Below are 16,596 nucleotides of genomic sequence, written 5' to 3'. Positions count from 1 at the left end.
ACAGGAGGAGGATAGTACCTTTGTCATCCCTTAGCACGCCCCCAATCCCTACCTTGTTTGGGCAACCACTAGCAGCGATGTCAACGTTCATCTTAAGACTACTGGGGGTTGGTTCTGCCCATGAATCCACTCTTTTAATCAATAGGGTTTTCCGTTTTGCATAGAACGCAGGTAGTATTGTCTTGTCGAATGATGCCTGTATTAGCTAGCTCCAGTTTCACAGGTAGCTTCCCTTTTAACATTAGCCAACATAAGGCTTCGATCTTGAGGAGGGCTAGACCCTCCCATATTTGACTCCACATATCCGATCATGAATGATTCTGCTTCTCCACCGCTCGACAAAAGGATTTTGAGCTATAGTCACCACTTGTTGAATACTTCCAGATTAATCTGTCTCAGAAGTCCTTACCTAAGGTTTGATCATTAAGCAACTCAAGAAAGTCCCGAAACGGTTTGGCGTCCCAGATCACCTCTTCCGTGGTCAAATCTGAAATAAATCGAGGAAGGCATAATTGTTGAATGCTGTGGCAAGCCTCCAAAATCTCAATAGAAATCAAAAAGCGATCTAATCTACTAAACGAAACCACTTCCCTATTACTTGTCCAAGTAAACTTCCCTCCAGCCGTAGGTGAGTCAACAAAGCCACATTCCTCAATAAAGTCGGTGAATTCAGCCATTGACCTTTCATTAGCTTCAATCCTTACTCTTTCATCCACATAGCGAACAACATTAAAATCTCCCCCCACACACCAGGGGATGTCCTTTTCTCTGAAAATTGCTCTTAGGTCTCCCATAGCACTAACCTTTCAGCATCTGAATTAGGCACATGCACATTTCCTATGCCGACGTTAACTTTTTGCCCAATTATGCAACCCACTAATAAAATAAACCTCTTTTCCACAATTTCCTTTTCCATCTTGAAGAACTCATCATCCCAACAACATAAAAAACCCCCACTGCTCCCCACTGCTGGCGACATAGTCCAACCTAGTCTCCTATTCCCCATATTCTCTCAACTGCCCCCTGACTCAGTTCTTGATATGACCTCTCTTGTTGAACTAAGTACACCAAATTTTTGATTCAAACAATTTGATCGATTAATTTGATCAGATTTTTTTAACATTATTATATTGTAACGATTTAAATATTTATTATTCTACTAAAATTGTATTATTATTCAATATTATATATTCTGAACCCTCATCTAATTATAACAATTTAAAAATTCTGACTTTAAATGATTTTTCGAAATGATTTCACAAGTAGACTTTGAGTAAATTGAAAATTAATTATTGCCACCGGTAAGCCTTGTGATAAATTATACTTTATTCATCTCCATGGTTTGGACTTAGAAAGGCAGTTGCACATGAGAGGTGGCAATGGTAGTCAAAATTTTTATATTGTGTACTCTTTTGCATACCCGTTAAAGTATTAAAAAACATATACAAGATTTTCTGTCTAGTAAAATATAATGAATTTGACAATTATGCTACATATATGATATTAGACAATTACTATTTATTAATTGATAAGGAATAAAAAAATTAATGAAAAAGATCCAAACTTGGAAATAGAAGGAATCACCATAGATGGATCACGCCGATCGTGGGAATTGTCTCCTCCATTGGCTGGCCCGTTCCAGAATTGAATTTCTTCAAAGGACAGAATGAGGTGAGGTACCAAATCAGAACTAGTAATTTGACCGTCATAATTGAAGCCTCACTCCACCTTTAGATGACCCAAGTTCAAGCATTAGTTAATTTTTTAAATTTAAATCACTTGATCTTTAAAAGTCTAAGGTCAAATTATTAGTAATGATTGATTTAAATTGTTATATAAATTTTAATAATTACATTCACATTTGATGTGAGATGAGATATTATAATACAATGCATTTAAAGTGCATGAAACAGAATTATGATTTGAACCCCCAGTCGACCACTGTATGCAATGGCCAATTTTCTTATAAAACTTGGTCATAACCAAAGTTTGTTTTAATTCTTTCAAGTTTGAGCTGACAATACTATCAGTATCTTAGTTTTCCACCTCATCGACCTTGTCATATTAATTATCCGCCAACAAAAAGATTTGGAAAAAGGACAAAGAAAAGAAAAATGAATGAATCTGGAACGAGGGGAGGGAAAAAGAAACAGATGATGATCAAGCAAGCCTTTTCATTGGATTCGTACATATATATAAAAATTGACTCCCATTATTGCTATGATTTGAACTTTGAAGTGCCACCAATAAGAGCCAAGCTAAGAGAAGGACCAGAAAAGAAAGATTCCTTGTACATATAGTTTAACCAAGCATGGTCAGGGCCAGATCATGATCAAGAAAACCACTTCACTAGTACAATATGTCTTAAGTCTAATATATACATCATGAGATTTCAACAGTAACATGCATGTATTCAACACATAGAGTTTTCGGCGATTCTGGAGGCTGCTACGGCTAGGTTTGACTAATTTGGATCTGCTTGGTCTTGCAGCCAGTCCAATTCAGACTCCATTAAAGAAGCCATGGATGTAAAATCTGCGTCTTGCATCATATCATTAGAGAGGAAGAGGGATTGATCAGAATTTGTTGATGAATATTGGCCTGGGTCACATGTGTCACTGTTACTGTAACTATCTCCTTTGTTTTGGAAATGAGATGGCTGTAGCTGTGAGAATTCAGAGTTGAGAAATTCTGATAAAAAATTCTCATCTACCTCGAGGTCGATCATGAGATTCGATGGATCATTATCCTCCTTGGGAACAAATTCTGATGATTCAGGTTCCTCGGGGAGCGGAAAGGGTCGCAGCACTGATGGCTTATAAGTGTCTTCAAGCTGCGGTTCTGGGACATTAATGAACACTTTTGTGCACCTTGTTGCCTTGGTCCTGATCACGCATGAAGTCAATTTTGCTTCAGAAGGCAGCCTGGCGGATGTTTCAATGGTGGGATTAGCCTTCTGTTGGGATCGATTTGATGGTTTACGGTTACTTAAGGAGCGGCTTTGTTTGTCTTGCAATTTTTTGCCGATGTTGGTGTTCCAATAGTTCTTGATTTCATTGTCTGTTCGCCCTGGAAGCCTCCCAGCTATTAAAGACCATCTGCACTCAACACATAAATTGCCATCAGCATCAATTAATAGGTGATGCTCCTTTTCCGTAGCACTAAAAAATGAGGAACAAGAACAGACAGGGAATAAGCTTTTTAGATCTGTTTTAAAGGCATTTGTGTAAATATTTATCATTACGCAAAGTGCATTACTTTTAAACCAATATGACGTTTGACAGTAACCTCCATGATTCCTCATACCTGTCAGAAGTTTGATTTTGTTGGCCAATAATGCAGTACTGAATAATTGTGTCGTATCAGTTTTGCATAAAAAAAAAAATGGGGTGGAAAGGGGAAAAAGAGAATTCCAACCTGTTTCCCAGTAGCTTGTGAAGCCTGATGATGAGTTCCTCTTCATCACGAGTAATGTTCCCTCTCTTGATATCAGGTCTCAGATAATTAAGCCACCTGAGCCTGCAACTCTTCCCGCATCTTTTAAGACCTGCATGAGCCATACATGTAGCACAACTTTAGCTTTAACAATTTCTTGTTTGAAGTTTCAGATTAGTTCCAAGTTCAAACCTAATCCAAATTCTCTCTCTCACCAGCTCTTTTTGGAAGGTTTCTCCATTGTCCTTCACCATGGATTTTAATGTAGTCTTTCAGTATTCTGTCTTCCATTGCTGTCCACGCTCCTCTATTCAATCCTTCTTTTGAGCAGCAAGGACTCCTCCCCATCTCCAAGCAACTCTTCAAGAAACACACAGCTCTATCTATTTCCTCTAGCTTTCTCTAGTTCTTTCTCAGTGTGTAGGCCAGTGATTATTTTGTTATTAGTTCCCTAGGAGTTGGGCCAGGACAGGGAGAGAAATAAGACGCTGTATCTGGTGTGCTAAAACTTGATACGTTGCTCCTATATTTATATAGTCTCCCCGGTCAGTAGGTGGTGGATCTGTAATTCCTCATTTCATTCATAAACATGTTTCACCTTTCAAATTTATAAATAAAAGCTATAAAAATGTTCATTTAAAGGCTTTGGTTGCATGTGCAAAAGGGACTATCTGTTTTGCTCTCAACAGTATTATATAGCAATATAAATGACAGGCACGAAAAACCTTCCAACTAGAAATTTATTAAATTACACCAACGAATACACACAGGTATTAGAATATTGGATGTTGGTGATGATGATAGCTCAATAGACATTTTTTCCATTTAACCTTGTATTATATTACATTCACCTGCCTTTCTCGTCAAGTCCTGGCTGCTTTTCCCTCTCAAGCTAACTTTCTTTCATGAGCTTGAAAGTTGGTTGAAAATTTATAGCTTCTCACAGTACAAAAGCTAACCAACCAAAGTATGTACCATCCTTGCCATGCATTTACAGGACCTTGATTGATCATCAGTAGATCCATCAACCATTTACTATGGTCAAATGCTCAGCTGATGCTAACAACAAACAACCTGAGTAATAGAACGTTACCATATGATCTGCCAAGATGTCCCCATCACATTGTTTGAACATTTCACAAAAATTGAGAAAGATTTCATTTGATTTCAGAAGGGTGTGCTGCTGTTATTTATTTATTTTTTGACAGAATTTCTTTTGCTTTTAAACTTAATTACAGCCATTAGCACTTGGTCCAGTTTCATCAAATGAAAATAAATAAATCAATCAAATTAAGTTCAAATCATTTTGTCACTTTGTGTTTTTTAAATATTTAAACTAAGGATTATTCAGCTATTCACATCATTATCGTCGTGCCAACTTTTTTTCACTAATTACTTGTTGCTCTCATGTCGTGGCTCCTAAATTGGCCCTATACCCAAAATTTCATATTTTTCCTATAAGGTGAATATGAGATGCATCCAACAATAGCTGAGATAATAGTAGGGGAACCCTCTCAGGCTATAAAAAAGACAAGATGTAGGAATCCATGCGAATGATTTCTACTAATAATAAACTATGGTGAAACAATAATTATACCACGCTTGAACAATGACAAGAGAATCAATCCTCAAAACTCTGCATTTTGTGTGCTTGCAATGAGACAAAAAATGGGGCTCCAGATGTTCATTTTATGCAGTAAATAATAGGATGAATGGCCAACCTACTCACTTTTATTTTTATAGGAGGCTGCAACCCTACCATTCAACCATAAACGACAAGGCAATATTATCATGATTCATGGGTGGTAGACTGGCATATTCACTCCAATTTTACTCCTCTGTAAAATGATTGCAGTGAACTGTAAGGCGGAATGAATTGATGCCAAGCTTCCCTTTGTACTATACTCTGGAGGTCTGGCCTCTGTTTGCTTACTCTCGAATCATGAAGTCAATCCATTGTCTTTTCTGTCCTTGAACAAAAATCAGGTGACAACGCATCCAATTAGAAACCTAAGGCGGGGTTTTCACCTTCAATTTTTACTTTCATCTTGAAACAACATATGGAGCAAAGGATTGGAAAGCAGACCCATATTTTTCCTTAAATTTTCTGATTCTAACTAACAAATTACAAAATATATATATATATATATATATATATATATATAAGAGGATGACCCCTTCCCATTTCTGAAATCTCGAATCTCTACAAAGTTAACAATTATAATTGAATTCTAAATTAGTAAAGTAACCCATAAAAAGATTTTTATTGCTAAAATTAATACCACTAACTCGCACCTTCACGATAGGAGATCGCTTTTCCCTTCCTTTAATTCCTTGCGTAAGCTGTCGATTCTCATATTTAAATAGCAAATTTCCCTAAAAAGTTAATGATACAAAATTGGGCCATAGGACAAAGATAATAAAGTAGAGAATCTCTTCAATTAAAAATAAGGTGGGTCCTTTAATTAATGAACATCAACTTGATCAAATATTGGGAAATAAAAGAAAAAGAAAAAGGCAATGGTCCCAATCTTGGTGCATGGAAACCTAACTATTATTTTAATATACACACATGAGAACTAAATAGTAGCCTTCCAGATTATACCTAATCTCTCTCTCTCTCTGCCCGTGGAATCTTGCATTAGTTATTTCCCCTTTCATATCTCAAAATTGTACACTGGCTTCCGAACGATTGGTTGATTTAAACCACAAAGTTTAAAGGCTTTGTTGGACCCTTTATTGTCAGAGCAGTCATGTTCCTTTTTCCTTGGTCTGGTTTCTCATGGAATTGAGTGATGCATGGAAATTGATTTCCTTTCACAGCTGTACATTTGCAGAGAGAAGACTTTCATTAAATTCAAGCACATTCACATTCTTGTAGGTCGACATGAGGGATTTGTCAGGGATTTGGTAAAACCCTGATCAAAAGTTTTATAAGGTAGAAACCGATTTGTTCTCCTTGGACAAGTTTCAATGGATCCTATTCATCATTTATATTCACAACACATGCAGAATGCAAATCAATATTATTATTATTTTATTCTCTCCCTTTTGCACTCCTATGTTCATATATACAGAGAGTTGATGCTTGAAAACATCTTCAGGGCTTGCAAATAAGCAATGTGTATGACACCCTCCGGCAGTGACCACCATCATGGGGTTTTTAGCCTATAATTACCTTATTTGAGAGATTAAATATAAACTTACATGTATGAGTAAAAATTATAATGGTAACTAAATAAATCTTTAATTTATAAATATGTTAAAAGTTGTAAAACCTCTTCTTTGCTAGTAAGACAGGGCCTTATTTACCAAGTCACTGCCATACATACTGATTTATCATAGTACTTGCATTTCTGATAAGGGTTAGGCACCTTACAAAGACAAAGCATGACAGTAGCAAAAGCTTGGTCTGAAGCCGACATGAATGGAATGATGTTTAGTTTGACACGGAAATGAATTAAGATTTGATTTTAAGGTTCATAAGATTTCGTAAGGCAGTTAGATTAATGATGATTTTTTGTTTTTAATTAAGGAATTTAGAATTGAGTTCTTTCCTCTCATTAACTCTCCAATTTTATTCTTGCTTTGTCTAGTGCCTATGCATTCCAGTCCTGTTTAATATTATAAAATCCATTTTTGTTGTAACTCGGGCATGTTTAATATGCATTTTTGTCTAGTATGCAGAGACGAAAAGAGCTTAGAGGCCTAGGCCACCATTTTTGTTGTAACTCGGGCCAGGGAATAAGGCAGGGTGTGTTTCTGGAGAATTTGATTGAATGGATGAATATAATAATCAATTTATTTACTTTTTAAGCTCATTGTTGTTTTTGAAAAGTTATGATTGGAGAACATTGTTAAAAAGAAACATGGAAAGTGAAACAAATTCAGCTATGAAAATCCACTCCTTGCCTGGAATATTATGCATGGCAAGCTTTGTCTTGTTTCCGTGGAAGTTGGAACCTCATTACAGGAATCAAAACAGAAAATTGCCCGCACATTGAGTCACATGGAACTGCAACTCTAATCCTTCCCAAATCACAGGGAAACATCGTGGCAGGTTGTGACAATTACAAATAAATAAAAAAACTGCTTCTTTCTTATACTTGTTACTTTCCAGGCTTTATAAAAAGAAAAAGTGTTTGGTATATTAACTAGCATTTTAACATCTAAAGATGTAATGAACAGAGCTCCACGCCCGTAGATGAAGACATGTTGCAAGAATGGACCATTCAATGAAAAGAATTTAACCTAACAAATCAATCACTGAAACAACGTGCTTAGACAGCCTAGTAGTTTATAGTATCTAGAAATCAAATGGGGCAACAAGTAAAATCAGGGAAAAATATAATTTTCAAATAAATAATAAAGAAGAATACAACGCGCACCCATCCAAGCTCTATGATGCCACCCAAGGCAGAAAAGCTTAGACTGGGGAACAAACTCTCCTTATGGCTCCCATCGATATAGTCTTGCTCACCTCATAAATCATGAATAGAAAATGATAAATTAGATGGTCAAATGGTGTGATCTTTTCCACAAGTTGATCCATGCCTCTGATACTTACCAAATAATTACAGCTTTTGCTTTTGTCAATCTACTACAACTTAAGCTTCAGTTACCATAACCTGCATAGGAGGCAGTTGACAATGTCAGTTGATTTAGTATGAAAAGGGGAATGAAAACTTACATTGAGTAAATGCCACTAACAAGACCTCAAGGAACATAGTATGATCTAGATAGCATTGAACTGGGTTCTGGGGAAGTCCAGCAGCCAGACAAGATTAAGAAAGATATCACCTATTTTAAAATTGAAGTAACTTTTTTGATGTAATTGCCCAGCTAAAATTTTTTTTTTTTTTAAATGTGAAACTAAATAAAGGCTCCAATATAAAAGCTGCAGTCAAGTAGTGACAATGAAGCTTTGCAGCCGAATAAACTAAAAATGAGTGGAAGGGACAAATCAACGACTTTTAAAGTTCTTAAGTTTCAGGGAAGAACATTTTGGGATAAAATATGAATTTAAATGATAAGAGGACTGTTAATATGCAATCTTTATCCAGCTAATTAGACTAAAGGATGACACTAGTGTGACTTTAGTAATTATGCAAGCATCTTGTCATGATTACAGCAATGAAATGATTCATATTACATCCTTGCAAAATGATAGAAAAAGGCATGTTGGATTTGATTCTTCAGATCATAACCCTACCATGCGGAGAATGAATCTCATCGATACAAAGATAATAGGCATGTGATATATTCTGGCATGGATTTTTATAAGCTCAAGATACAGCATAGATGAGTAAACAAGAAAGTAATACCTATCTGGACAGTGACAAATGAGAGAGGAGAGACACTAAATCATTAGTGAAAGTGAATCATCTTGCTCACCTACACTGTCCAGAAAGCCATACACATTGACTTTGGGTCCAAATTATGAATGACAACTTCTGCACATCAATACCGAGTTATTTGCTGGAGCATTTGTGAACCAGCTGCTTGTGATACCAACTGCTCAGAACTTGGTGAAGGTCTCATTAAATGGTTTGCACCAACTGGGTTGCCAAGCCCTTGTCGTATCATTTCTTTAGGATTATTTGCAGTTGTTTCAGGCTGTGATGATTCCATCAGTGCCCGGATCTAATCAAGTAATTTGCATAAAAGGAAAAGTTTTAATGCTTTAGGAGATACCTTAGGAGAGTTGGACACAGATTATACTTTTGTACTGAAAATTTAACTCACCATATCAAGACGCTGCTTGTGGAGGTCACTTGATAACTGCATGTTTTAGAATCAGGATTCAGATTCATCAATTGTATTGTTTATTATGTTGCACATAATCAAAGATTTCCACATAAAATGAAAGATGCTTATGCTAATAACAACAGTACAAATGCTACAGAGAAGATAGCTCAAAATAGTTCAATTTAACAGGCACAGGAAAATATAAAATGAAAAAGATTAATATTGACAGAATAGATTTTGACAATCATAGGTATGTGTTAAACTAAAGAGTTACTAAATAAGCACAAACGACCCTGAAAAGGAAATTTGAATTCACATGCATAAAGTCAAGATTCTAAGACATTTTGTACACTGACTCAAAAATGACAAACAGAAATCCTTACAGGTCTTGTTTGGTTCCGCTCTTCACTTGAAAATCCTGGAATAGTCAAATGCCAGTTTTTCTCTGTACAAAATCCCATGTAAAACATTTGTTACAGCTCCATTAGCTTCTCTTAAAATTAAAGTAAGAAGAAACTATAGTGGGCTAGCTTATGCAGACACAATATCTAAAACTTTTTGGAACACTGCACTATTGTCAATATAGCAATACATAATACACACAAGATAAGAAATGCATAGGAAACCACTCTTGACAGAAAATAAATTATACATAAATTATAGTAAGTTCAGAAATTGTACTGACAGCCAGCAACGGGATATATTTAGTTGCTATTGTAATCTTAGACTTCTTTTTTGTTTCTTGTAAGAAAGTGCAAAGCAACTTTCAAACAAATTATACATTGTCATTGAGTATGCCAACTTCAAATAATAAAAAACTAGACTATTCCTCCCCACAAGATAACAAATATAAGCACTAATGGAATATCCATTGTATCCTCACATCAATAAAGAACACTTCCAAAGAAATGTAAAATAATGCAGCACAAACCTAAGTGTAGCAAGAGATCTTTGGACTCTAATGTTGATGATTTCCGATGCTTTGCCAAACTGCATGCAAATGTAGTCACCTGAAAATGAGTGAACTGATGTGAGTTTTAAACCAAGAAGACTATTACTTAACTGCTGATCAAAGGTACCCAGAACGAGGTAGGAAACAGTGAAGAATAAGAAGAAAGATTGAAAGAAAGAAATAAAAAAAGACAATACAACAGTACACAGGGGCAATTTAATCATATAGGCTACAAGTAATGGCAAGATAGCACTACCTGACAGAAAAGCTAAAATTCTTTAACAAAGTAACGGGTTATACCAATTAAAACGCTCTTTTCCCACTCTAAAATGTAGTTACTACAAAAATCAAATGACTTAAATAAACACGTCTTCCAAACCATCCACTCTGAGCCCAAAACATTCAATTTCTCTTGCTAAGCACAAGAGGAAGAATTTCATGTAGTTTTAAAAAATATATATTCTAGCTAAATTTAACATAAAACAGTTCCGTAATGCTAACAGTATTTATATTACAACAGCTCAGACTCTGACATTATTTATATTATGATTTGTGGTCTATTGCCACCTGAAGCTAAAAAATATGAGTGGCACATGCACATACCCACCACCCCAAACACAGAAAGGCAATATCAGCAAGGTAAAGCCTTACAGAGTCTATGAAGTCATCAGCAATCTCCAGAAGTAGATCTTCAACTTCTGGTTCCAGCTTGCCTTGCGAATCAACCTGCGCACAGCCAAAAGATGAATGTCACAATTTATCACAAAATAAAGAAGAAAATCATTGGAAACTAACAGAGGAAGAATGAAAGACACACAGTTAAAAGCAGGAAAAACCTGTGAAACCAGATCCTGTATCTTTCTCTTTCCAAGAAGTTGATTGGTTGCCTCAGTTCCTTGGCTCGAACTTCCCCCAGGTGTGGTTGTACCAGATGCAGTTGCATCAGGCTGTGATCCTGTCAAACTCAGAGATTTCTGGCCTGCAGGTCCGGGCATCCTTGGAGACTGCTGCTGTTGAGGCTGATGCAACGGTGGCTGTTGTGGTTGTAATTGTTGCAGAGGTTGTTGTTGTAGCTGATGCTGCTGCTGTTGCTGTTGTTGTTGTTGTTGTTGCTGCTGCTGATGTTGCTGTGGTTGCTGCATTTGAGAATGTCCCATCTGTGACTGCTGTTGTACCAACTGAGACAATTGTTGAGAGTTCAAGGCCATAGAATTTTGGTGCAACTGAGGAGAAGACGAAGCCAGTTGCTGCGGCAAGAGGACCTGTGACTGCCGCTGAAGGCGGAATGAAGGTGAGCCTGGACCAGATATTGATGGCATTTGCTTCAACCACTGTTGCTGCAAGAGAGAGTTCTGCATCATACCCGGTTGTCCACTCTGAGCCAGCCCAGATAACTGAGGGTTTATAAATGCCTGGGAAGATGTTCTTGGTAAGCTTTGAACCTGTGTTTTACAGAGGGCACACCGCAGACTGAGATCATGTACACAACTTAATTGGAAGACGTGCATTAAAACCACATAAACAAAACCTCTTAAATATTGCCTACCCCCAGAAAATTTTCATCAAAGGTGGCAATTGCGTAACAAGACAGGTTCATTACAAAAAAAACCCAAGAAATGAGATAACATAATATATTTGGTTTTACTTTAGCTCTATTTACAGACCTAAATAGCAGGCCATGGGTAAATTTTGCATCCATTCCCAGTATAGCAAATTCAAAATAAAAACATTCTAAACTAGTACAATATAATGACTACACGCCAAAAGATGTGCAACCATTCATCCACACTCGCATTTCTTGGTGGATAAATGCAAAATCTGTCTAAACATCTTAGATAAGATCTAATTCTGCCAAGGTGCACTATGAAAAAGGTTTATCAAATGATATAAATGGCTGTTTATTCACAAAAACATCATTGATAAGATTCTAATTCTGCCGAGGTGCACTATGGAAAAATGTTTATCAAACAATAAGAATGGCCGTTTTTTCTCAAAAACATCTTAAACAAGATTCTAATTCTGCCAAGGTGCCTTATGAAAAAAGTTTATCAAACAATATGAATGGCTATTTGTTTACAAAACCATGCCACTAATTTCCAAGTCTTCATCAGCAGACAAGATACCAAATAATGATGAAGTCCATCCCCTTTTCATGAAACACATTAAAATGATCTTTTATAATGTATAGAACAAAAAATTCAGATGACTGTCATGAATAGTGCCAACCATCCAGTTCCATGAAATACAACTGAAGATCTCACTTTTCATTAAAAAATAGTGGAGTATGTCTCACAGGTCATTCAAATAACCTACAAGGCATAATGACTTGATAAAAAATAAAAGTATTGTTTGCACAAGATGTTAAATAATTATTAACAGTACTCATTGCACTTAACTAACAGTTAGTTAAACCCAGCTTGGAATAACCACAAAATTTTTTTTCCATAGTGCATTAAAGGAGATATATAATTTCCATTTCACTTATTAGGTATTAATCTATACATACTACAGAAAGAATAGACAACCTAAGGCTGCACATTACCAATTACAACAATACATAATTAAAACTTTTCTTGATCTAGTCCGATCAGACATAAGCCAAAGCATGGTAAACTTATGTTCACCGAAAACTAAAGAGCATTGCAATGTAAAAGAACTCTAGTTGTTCAAATTTGACATCAATGGAATTGAAGTCCCGAAATTGCATCACAGCTTAAAGAGTCCACAAAAACAAACGGTAAGTTCTATATTAATGCAAACTTTAACATCTATACTCATAGATAAACTAGACAAATTCCTCCTACACAGACAATGATTTCTCAAATTAAACAATTAAAATAGAAAGAAGATAGAAAAGAAAAAGTGTTTAGTTCACGAAATCCATTGAGGGAAAGAGCTCAGCAAAGCAGCCTCAGAAGAAACAATACCTGAGGAGATGTGAGTTGAGTTTGTTGTGATAATTGCTGCCTCATCTGTCCCTGATTTATCCGATGTTGAGCATAAAGATTTCCATTAGCCCTCAGTTGTGAGCTCAAATTCATCATCCCCATTGCCTGCATCCCTTGCAAAGATTGCCCAGTGGGGTTTCCTGGATGAAACTGAGACCCTTGCACCAAGCCAGCCTTCTGCCTCGGCTACATCAAAATCCTCAAATGAATTTAGAAAAGAATAATCATTTCTATAAGCAAGGAAAATAAAATTAGTTAGAAACATTATCTATCAAGCCCTAACTAGTAATCTGTTCTGCAATAATCAGATTATTAATACCATTAAAATTGCTCTGAAGCAAGAAAGGATATTGGACAAAATATATCCTTTAATAACTCCAGAGTGCTTAAAGAGCAGAGCAATGCAATTGTTACTTTTAAAAAAGCAAGGAAAGTAATCCATAAGTACCAATTATACTTGACTTATGGAGACACTGACCAACAATAACCATCAACTAGGTAAAGAATAAACTTACAAAAAATCTAGGTAAAGACTATCTTTTGGAAATAAATAGAAACATCATCGATCATTAATGAATTCCAACTCTAGCTAACAGTAAGATCTCAAGTACAAAATTTTGACTTACCTAAATTATTTATTAAAATGCAGAATTCCATTCAAATTTCCCCATGCCCCCCAACACAAAGGGAGGAAAAAGAAGAAAGGAGACAAATAACACTGAAAAAATGCAGATTGCACCTTGAAATCACATTTATCACAAAAAATTTATTCAGGTCACACTGCATAAACCCCTAGAGTTGTTCTGAGATATCAATTCTTTTAGTAACTCGTTACTTCTATAACATAAAATCAATATAAAAAACTTGCATCCAAAATGGAGAAAATACTGTAAAAAAAAAAAATCATCAAAGCAAGTAACAACTCGTTCATTTCACTCCCAAACTAGTAATCAAAGTTGCAATTACATAATTTTAAACAACCTCCCCACTCTCAAGCTAAAAGAAAAAAAAGGACAAAAAAACTATAGATATGATGATTTCAAAAACAAATTCATTAAAAACTATACTTCTAAACACTAAAATCAACAAAAGGAAATGCCTTTAAAGGCTAGAAAATCCAATTTTTTCCCAAAAGCGAATCGAAAAAGATTCATACCGAAGCTAAAAGCTGAGGCTGCAAACTCAACTGAGCAGCAGCAGCTGCAGCTGCACCACTGAGCATAGGCAAATGACCACTTTGCCCAATCAAAGCTGACCTTGGTAAATTGGGATTGCTTATCTGTTGAATCTGCTGGTTCTGTTGCTGGTTAGCTTGAATTGAAGCTGACCCACCAAAATTCATTTGCCCATATAACCCTGCTTGTTGTCTTAAAACGGTGCCGTACTGAGACTGTTGCTGTTGTTGCTGCTGCTGGTGGCTTTGCTGCTGCTGTTGTTGTTGGAGTGGGTTAAGGCGTGAAAAAGATGGGGATCTCTGAAGGGTTTGTTGGATTTGGAAATTGGATAAAGCTGCAACATTTTGTTGCGTTTGCTGCTGTTGTAAAAGTTGTTGTTGTTGTTGCTGTTGTTGTTGGGAAAGAGGAGGGAGAGGTGGAGACGAAATTTGCGAGATTTGCTGTTGGTGCTGGTGCTGGTGCTGTTGCTGTTGTAAATTTTGCTGCGGGTTTTGCAGTGAAGGGTCAATGGAAGGTGAAGGAGGAGGGATTTGAGGAGAAGGGTTGTTACTTTGAGGTAGAATTGAGGAAGTAGTTGAGGGAGTTTGTGTTAACGTAGTCGTCGCCGATGCTGTCGGAGGTGGTGGTGTTGGTGTTGGGTTAATATTTGTCGTCGCCGATGACGATGGCGGTGTCGCTGTTGATGATGATGGGTCCATCATCATGGGATTCGGAGAGGCAGATGAAGATGCAGTTTCAGCCATGCCCTGCTCTTTTCTTTTTTCTTTCTTTTTTCTTTTGGGGTGAATTTCTGATCGAATTGCTAATCCATGGTGGAGTCCGAATTTTATTTTTCTTTTTTAATTTTCCTGGAGGTGAAATTTGCAGGAGAGTTTTATTAGAGAGAGGAGGTTTGAAGAGAGGGAATCTGGACCGTGCACGTCAGCAGAAGGGAGGGGGAGCTGGGGAATTGTTGGGTTGGCACGTGTGGAATCTAGTTGGCAGAAGAAGTCAGAAGTCAAAAACATATGGCTTGGTTAGATTGAGCAACAGCAAAGTACTTACGTACCCGAGTTTTTGTGTCTGTCGACACACCCAACAGTCTATACACGGACTAGGTATCTAGGCCGGTCGTTTTTATGGAATTTTTGCATCATCTCACTGCTCATTCCTTTCAAGCTTAAACCAAAAAAAAACATAGTATTTCCTTTTCTTTCTTCCTATTGTCTTATCGGAGAAGGGGTTAAGCGATTCTGAATTTTCTCAACTTTGTTGATGGAGAAACACTTCTTTTAATGCTGATTCTGAATCTGATGCTACAGTCGTTGGCTTGTACAAGCTTTTCCAACAGCAATGCAGAGCTCATTCAGCTTCATACTTTATTTTATGCCAGCAGCATTTGAAACAAGGCTTCAGCTGTTGCAGCTCGCTTGCCGGTTTTGTTTTTTACTTAGACTTTGAACGCTATGAACTATTGCTGAAAAATATGGAAGCGGGTGCATCAATCCTCCAGCATTGTCTGACTTTTGGGGAATTTTCCTTCATTCCTCTCCCAACTTTTTGATGGATTATTGATAATATTTCAAGACAAACAGTTTGCATTAAAGTGCAAATGATTGTTATCCATGGACTGTCAACGATTATAAACATGCCGCCCAATATCTTTTAAAGCCGAATGGTTAAATAAGTGAATTGTTGAAGATATTTCTATTGTTATAAATGGTGTTTTGTTTTTCATTCTCTTGCTTTTAACATATAGCAATCTGTATTTGACACTCTGACGAGACCAACTCATGATCAAGCGGTTAGTCCCCAAGTTAACCATCTGGATATGATTATACCAACAAAATCCATGCCTATACCACCACTTCATGCAACGATTTATCTGTCGCCCCCACAATCCTGAATTGTGCAAAGTCGATCAAAATATTATGTAAAACTCACAATTATAAAATGATGAGTCTATATGATTAGATAATTGTAAGCAAAAGTGCTCCCTCCTAGAGAAAAGTTAAAGTTCAAGGGAAATCGCTAGCATCTACTCAAAAGTTCACAGGTCATGCGCCCTGGACTAAACATCAAGAGTACTTGAAAGTCTCATTTATGCATCGGTTCATACACTTGGAAGATTCCTTCCTTGTAAGCAAGTAATCTCACAGCAATTCCTATGCCTTTTTTCACGCAATGACATATACTTGACTTCACTAACAATAATGGCTTTCCAGCAATAGAAGTTAGAGCATCAATAGTAGCTAACTGGAGAGAGAGGAGGAGCAGAAGAGCAAAAGGCAGTGTTATGCAGGTTTGACAAACAAAACCTTTAATACCCACATATATAGCTTGCTAAAGGTTGGGACAT

General features: G+C 36.6%; 2 protein-coding genes across 3 annotated transcripts; both read right to left on the bottom strand.

The window, feature by feature from the left end:
* On the bottom strand, positions 2,158-3,914 carry LOC18596211 (transcription factor TT2). Its single transcript, XM_007024549.2, has 3 exons — positions 3,651-3,914; positions 3,418-3,547; positions 2,158-3,098 (listed from the first exon to the last, which is right to left on the bottom strand). The coding sequence occupies exons 1-3, from the start codon at positions 3,781-3,783 to the stop codon at positions 2,465-2,467; spliced, it is 897 nt and encodes a 298-aa protein (XP_007024611.1). The 5' UTR covers positions 3,784-3,914; the 3' UTR covers positions 2,158-2,464.
* LOC18596210 (transcription initiation factor TFIID subunit 12b) lies at positions 7,649-15,130 on the bottom strand. Of its 2 annotated transcripts, none has more exons than XR_001928548.1 (9): positions 14,240-15,001; positions 13,063-13,269; positions 10,972-11,577; positions 10,787-10,861; positions 10,115-10,193; positions 9,567-9,628; positions 9,181-9,216; positions 8,830-9,078; positions 7,649-8,063 (listed from the first exon to the last, which is right to left on the bottom strand). XR_001928548.1 is itself a non-coding variant. In XM_007024547.2 (9 exons), exons 1-9 carry the CDS (start codon positions 14,999-15,001, stop codon positions 8,054-8,056), a joined length of 2,013 nt encoding a protein of 670 aa, XP_007024609.2. In that variant the 5' UTR covers positions 15,002-15,130; the 3' UTR covers positions 7,649-8,053. The 2 variants fall into 2 exon arrangements, 1 of the variants encoding a protein (XP_007024609.2); XM_007024547.2 differs by having other exon boundaries at positions 8,903-9,078; positions 14,240-15,130.

Source organism: Theobroma cacao, chromosome 6 (genome assembly GCF_000208745.1).
Source record: "Theobroma cacao cultivar B97-61/B2 chromosome 6, Criollo_cocoa_genome_V2, whole genome shotgun sequence".
Classification (NCBI taxonomy): Eukaryota; Viridiplantae; Streptophyta; class Magnoliopsida; order Malvales; family Malvaceae; genus Theobroma; species Theobroma cacao.
This window is presented reverse-complemented; position numbering and strand designations above follow the sequence as displayed.

Excerpts from the sequence above, each read along its gene's own strand:
- LOC18596211 (XM_007024549.2), bottom strand. The coding sequence starts at position 3,783 with ATGGGGAGGAGTCCTTGCTGCTCAAAAGAAGGATTGAATAGAGGAGCG. Across the intron at positions 3,548-3,650 it reads AAACCTTCCAAAAAGAGCTG|GTCTTAAAAGATGCGGGAAG; the intron begins GTGAGAGAGAGA and ends TGGCTCATGCAG. Across the intron at positions 3,099-3,417 it reads CACAAGCTACTGGGAAACAG|ATGGTCTTTAATAGCTGGGA; the intron begins GTTGGAATTCTC and ends TGTTGAGTGCAG.
- LOC18596210 (XM_007024547.2), bottom strand. The coding sequence starts at position 15,001 with ATGGCTGAAACTGCATCTTCATCTGCCTCTCCGAATCCCATGATGATG. Across the intron at positions 10,862-10,971 it reads TACAGGATCTGGTTTCACAG|GTTGATTCGCAAGGCAAGCT; the intron begins GTTTTTCCTGCT and ends GGCTGTGCGCAG. Across the intron at positions 9,217-9,566 it reads AGCGGAACCAAACAAGACCT|TTATCAAGTGACCTCCACAA; the intron begins GTAAGGATTTCT and ends TAAAACATGCAG.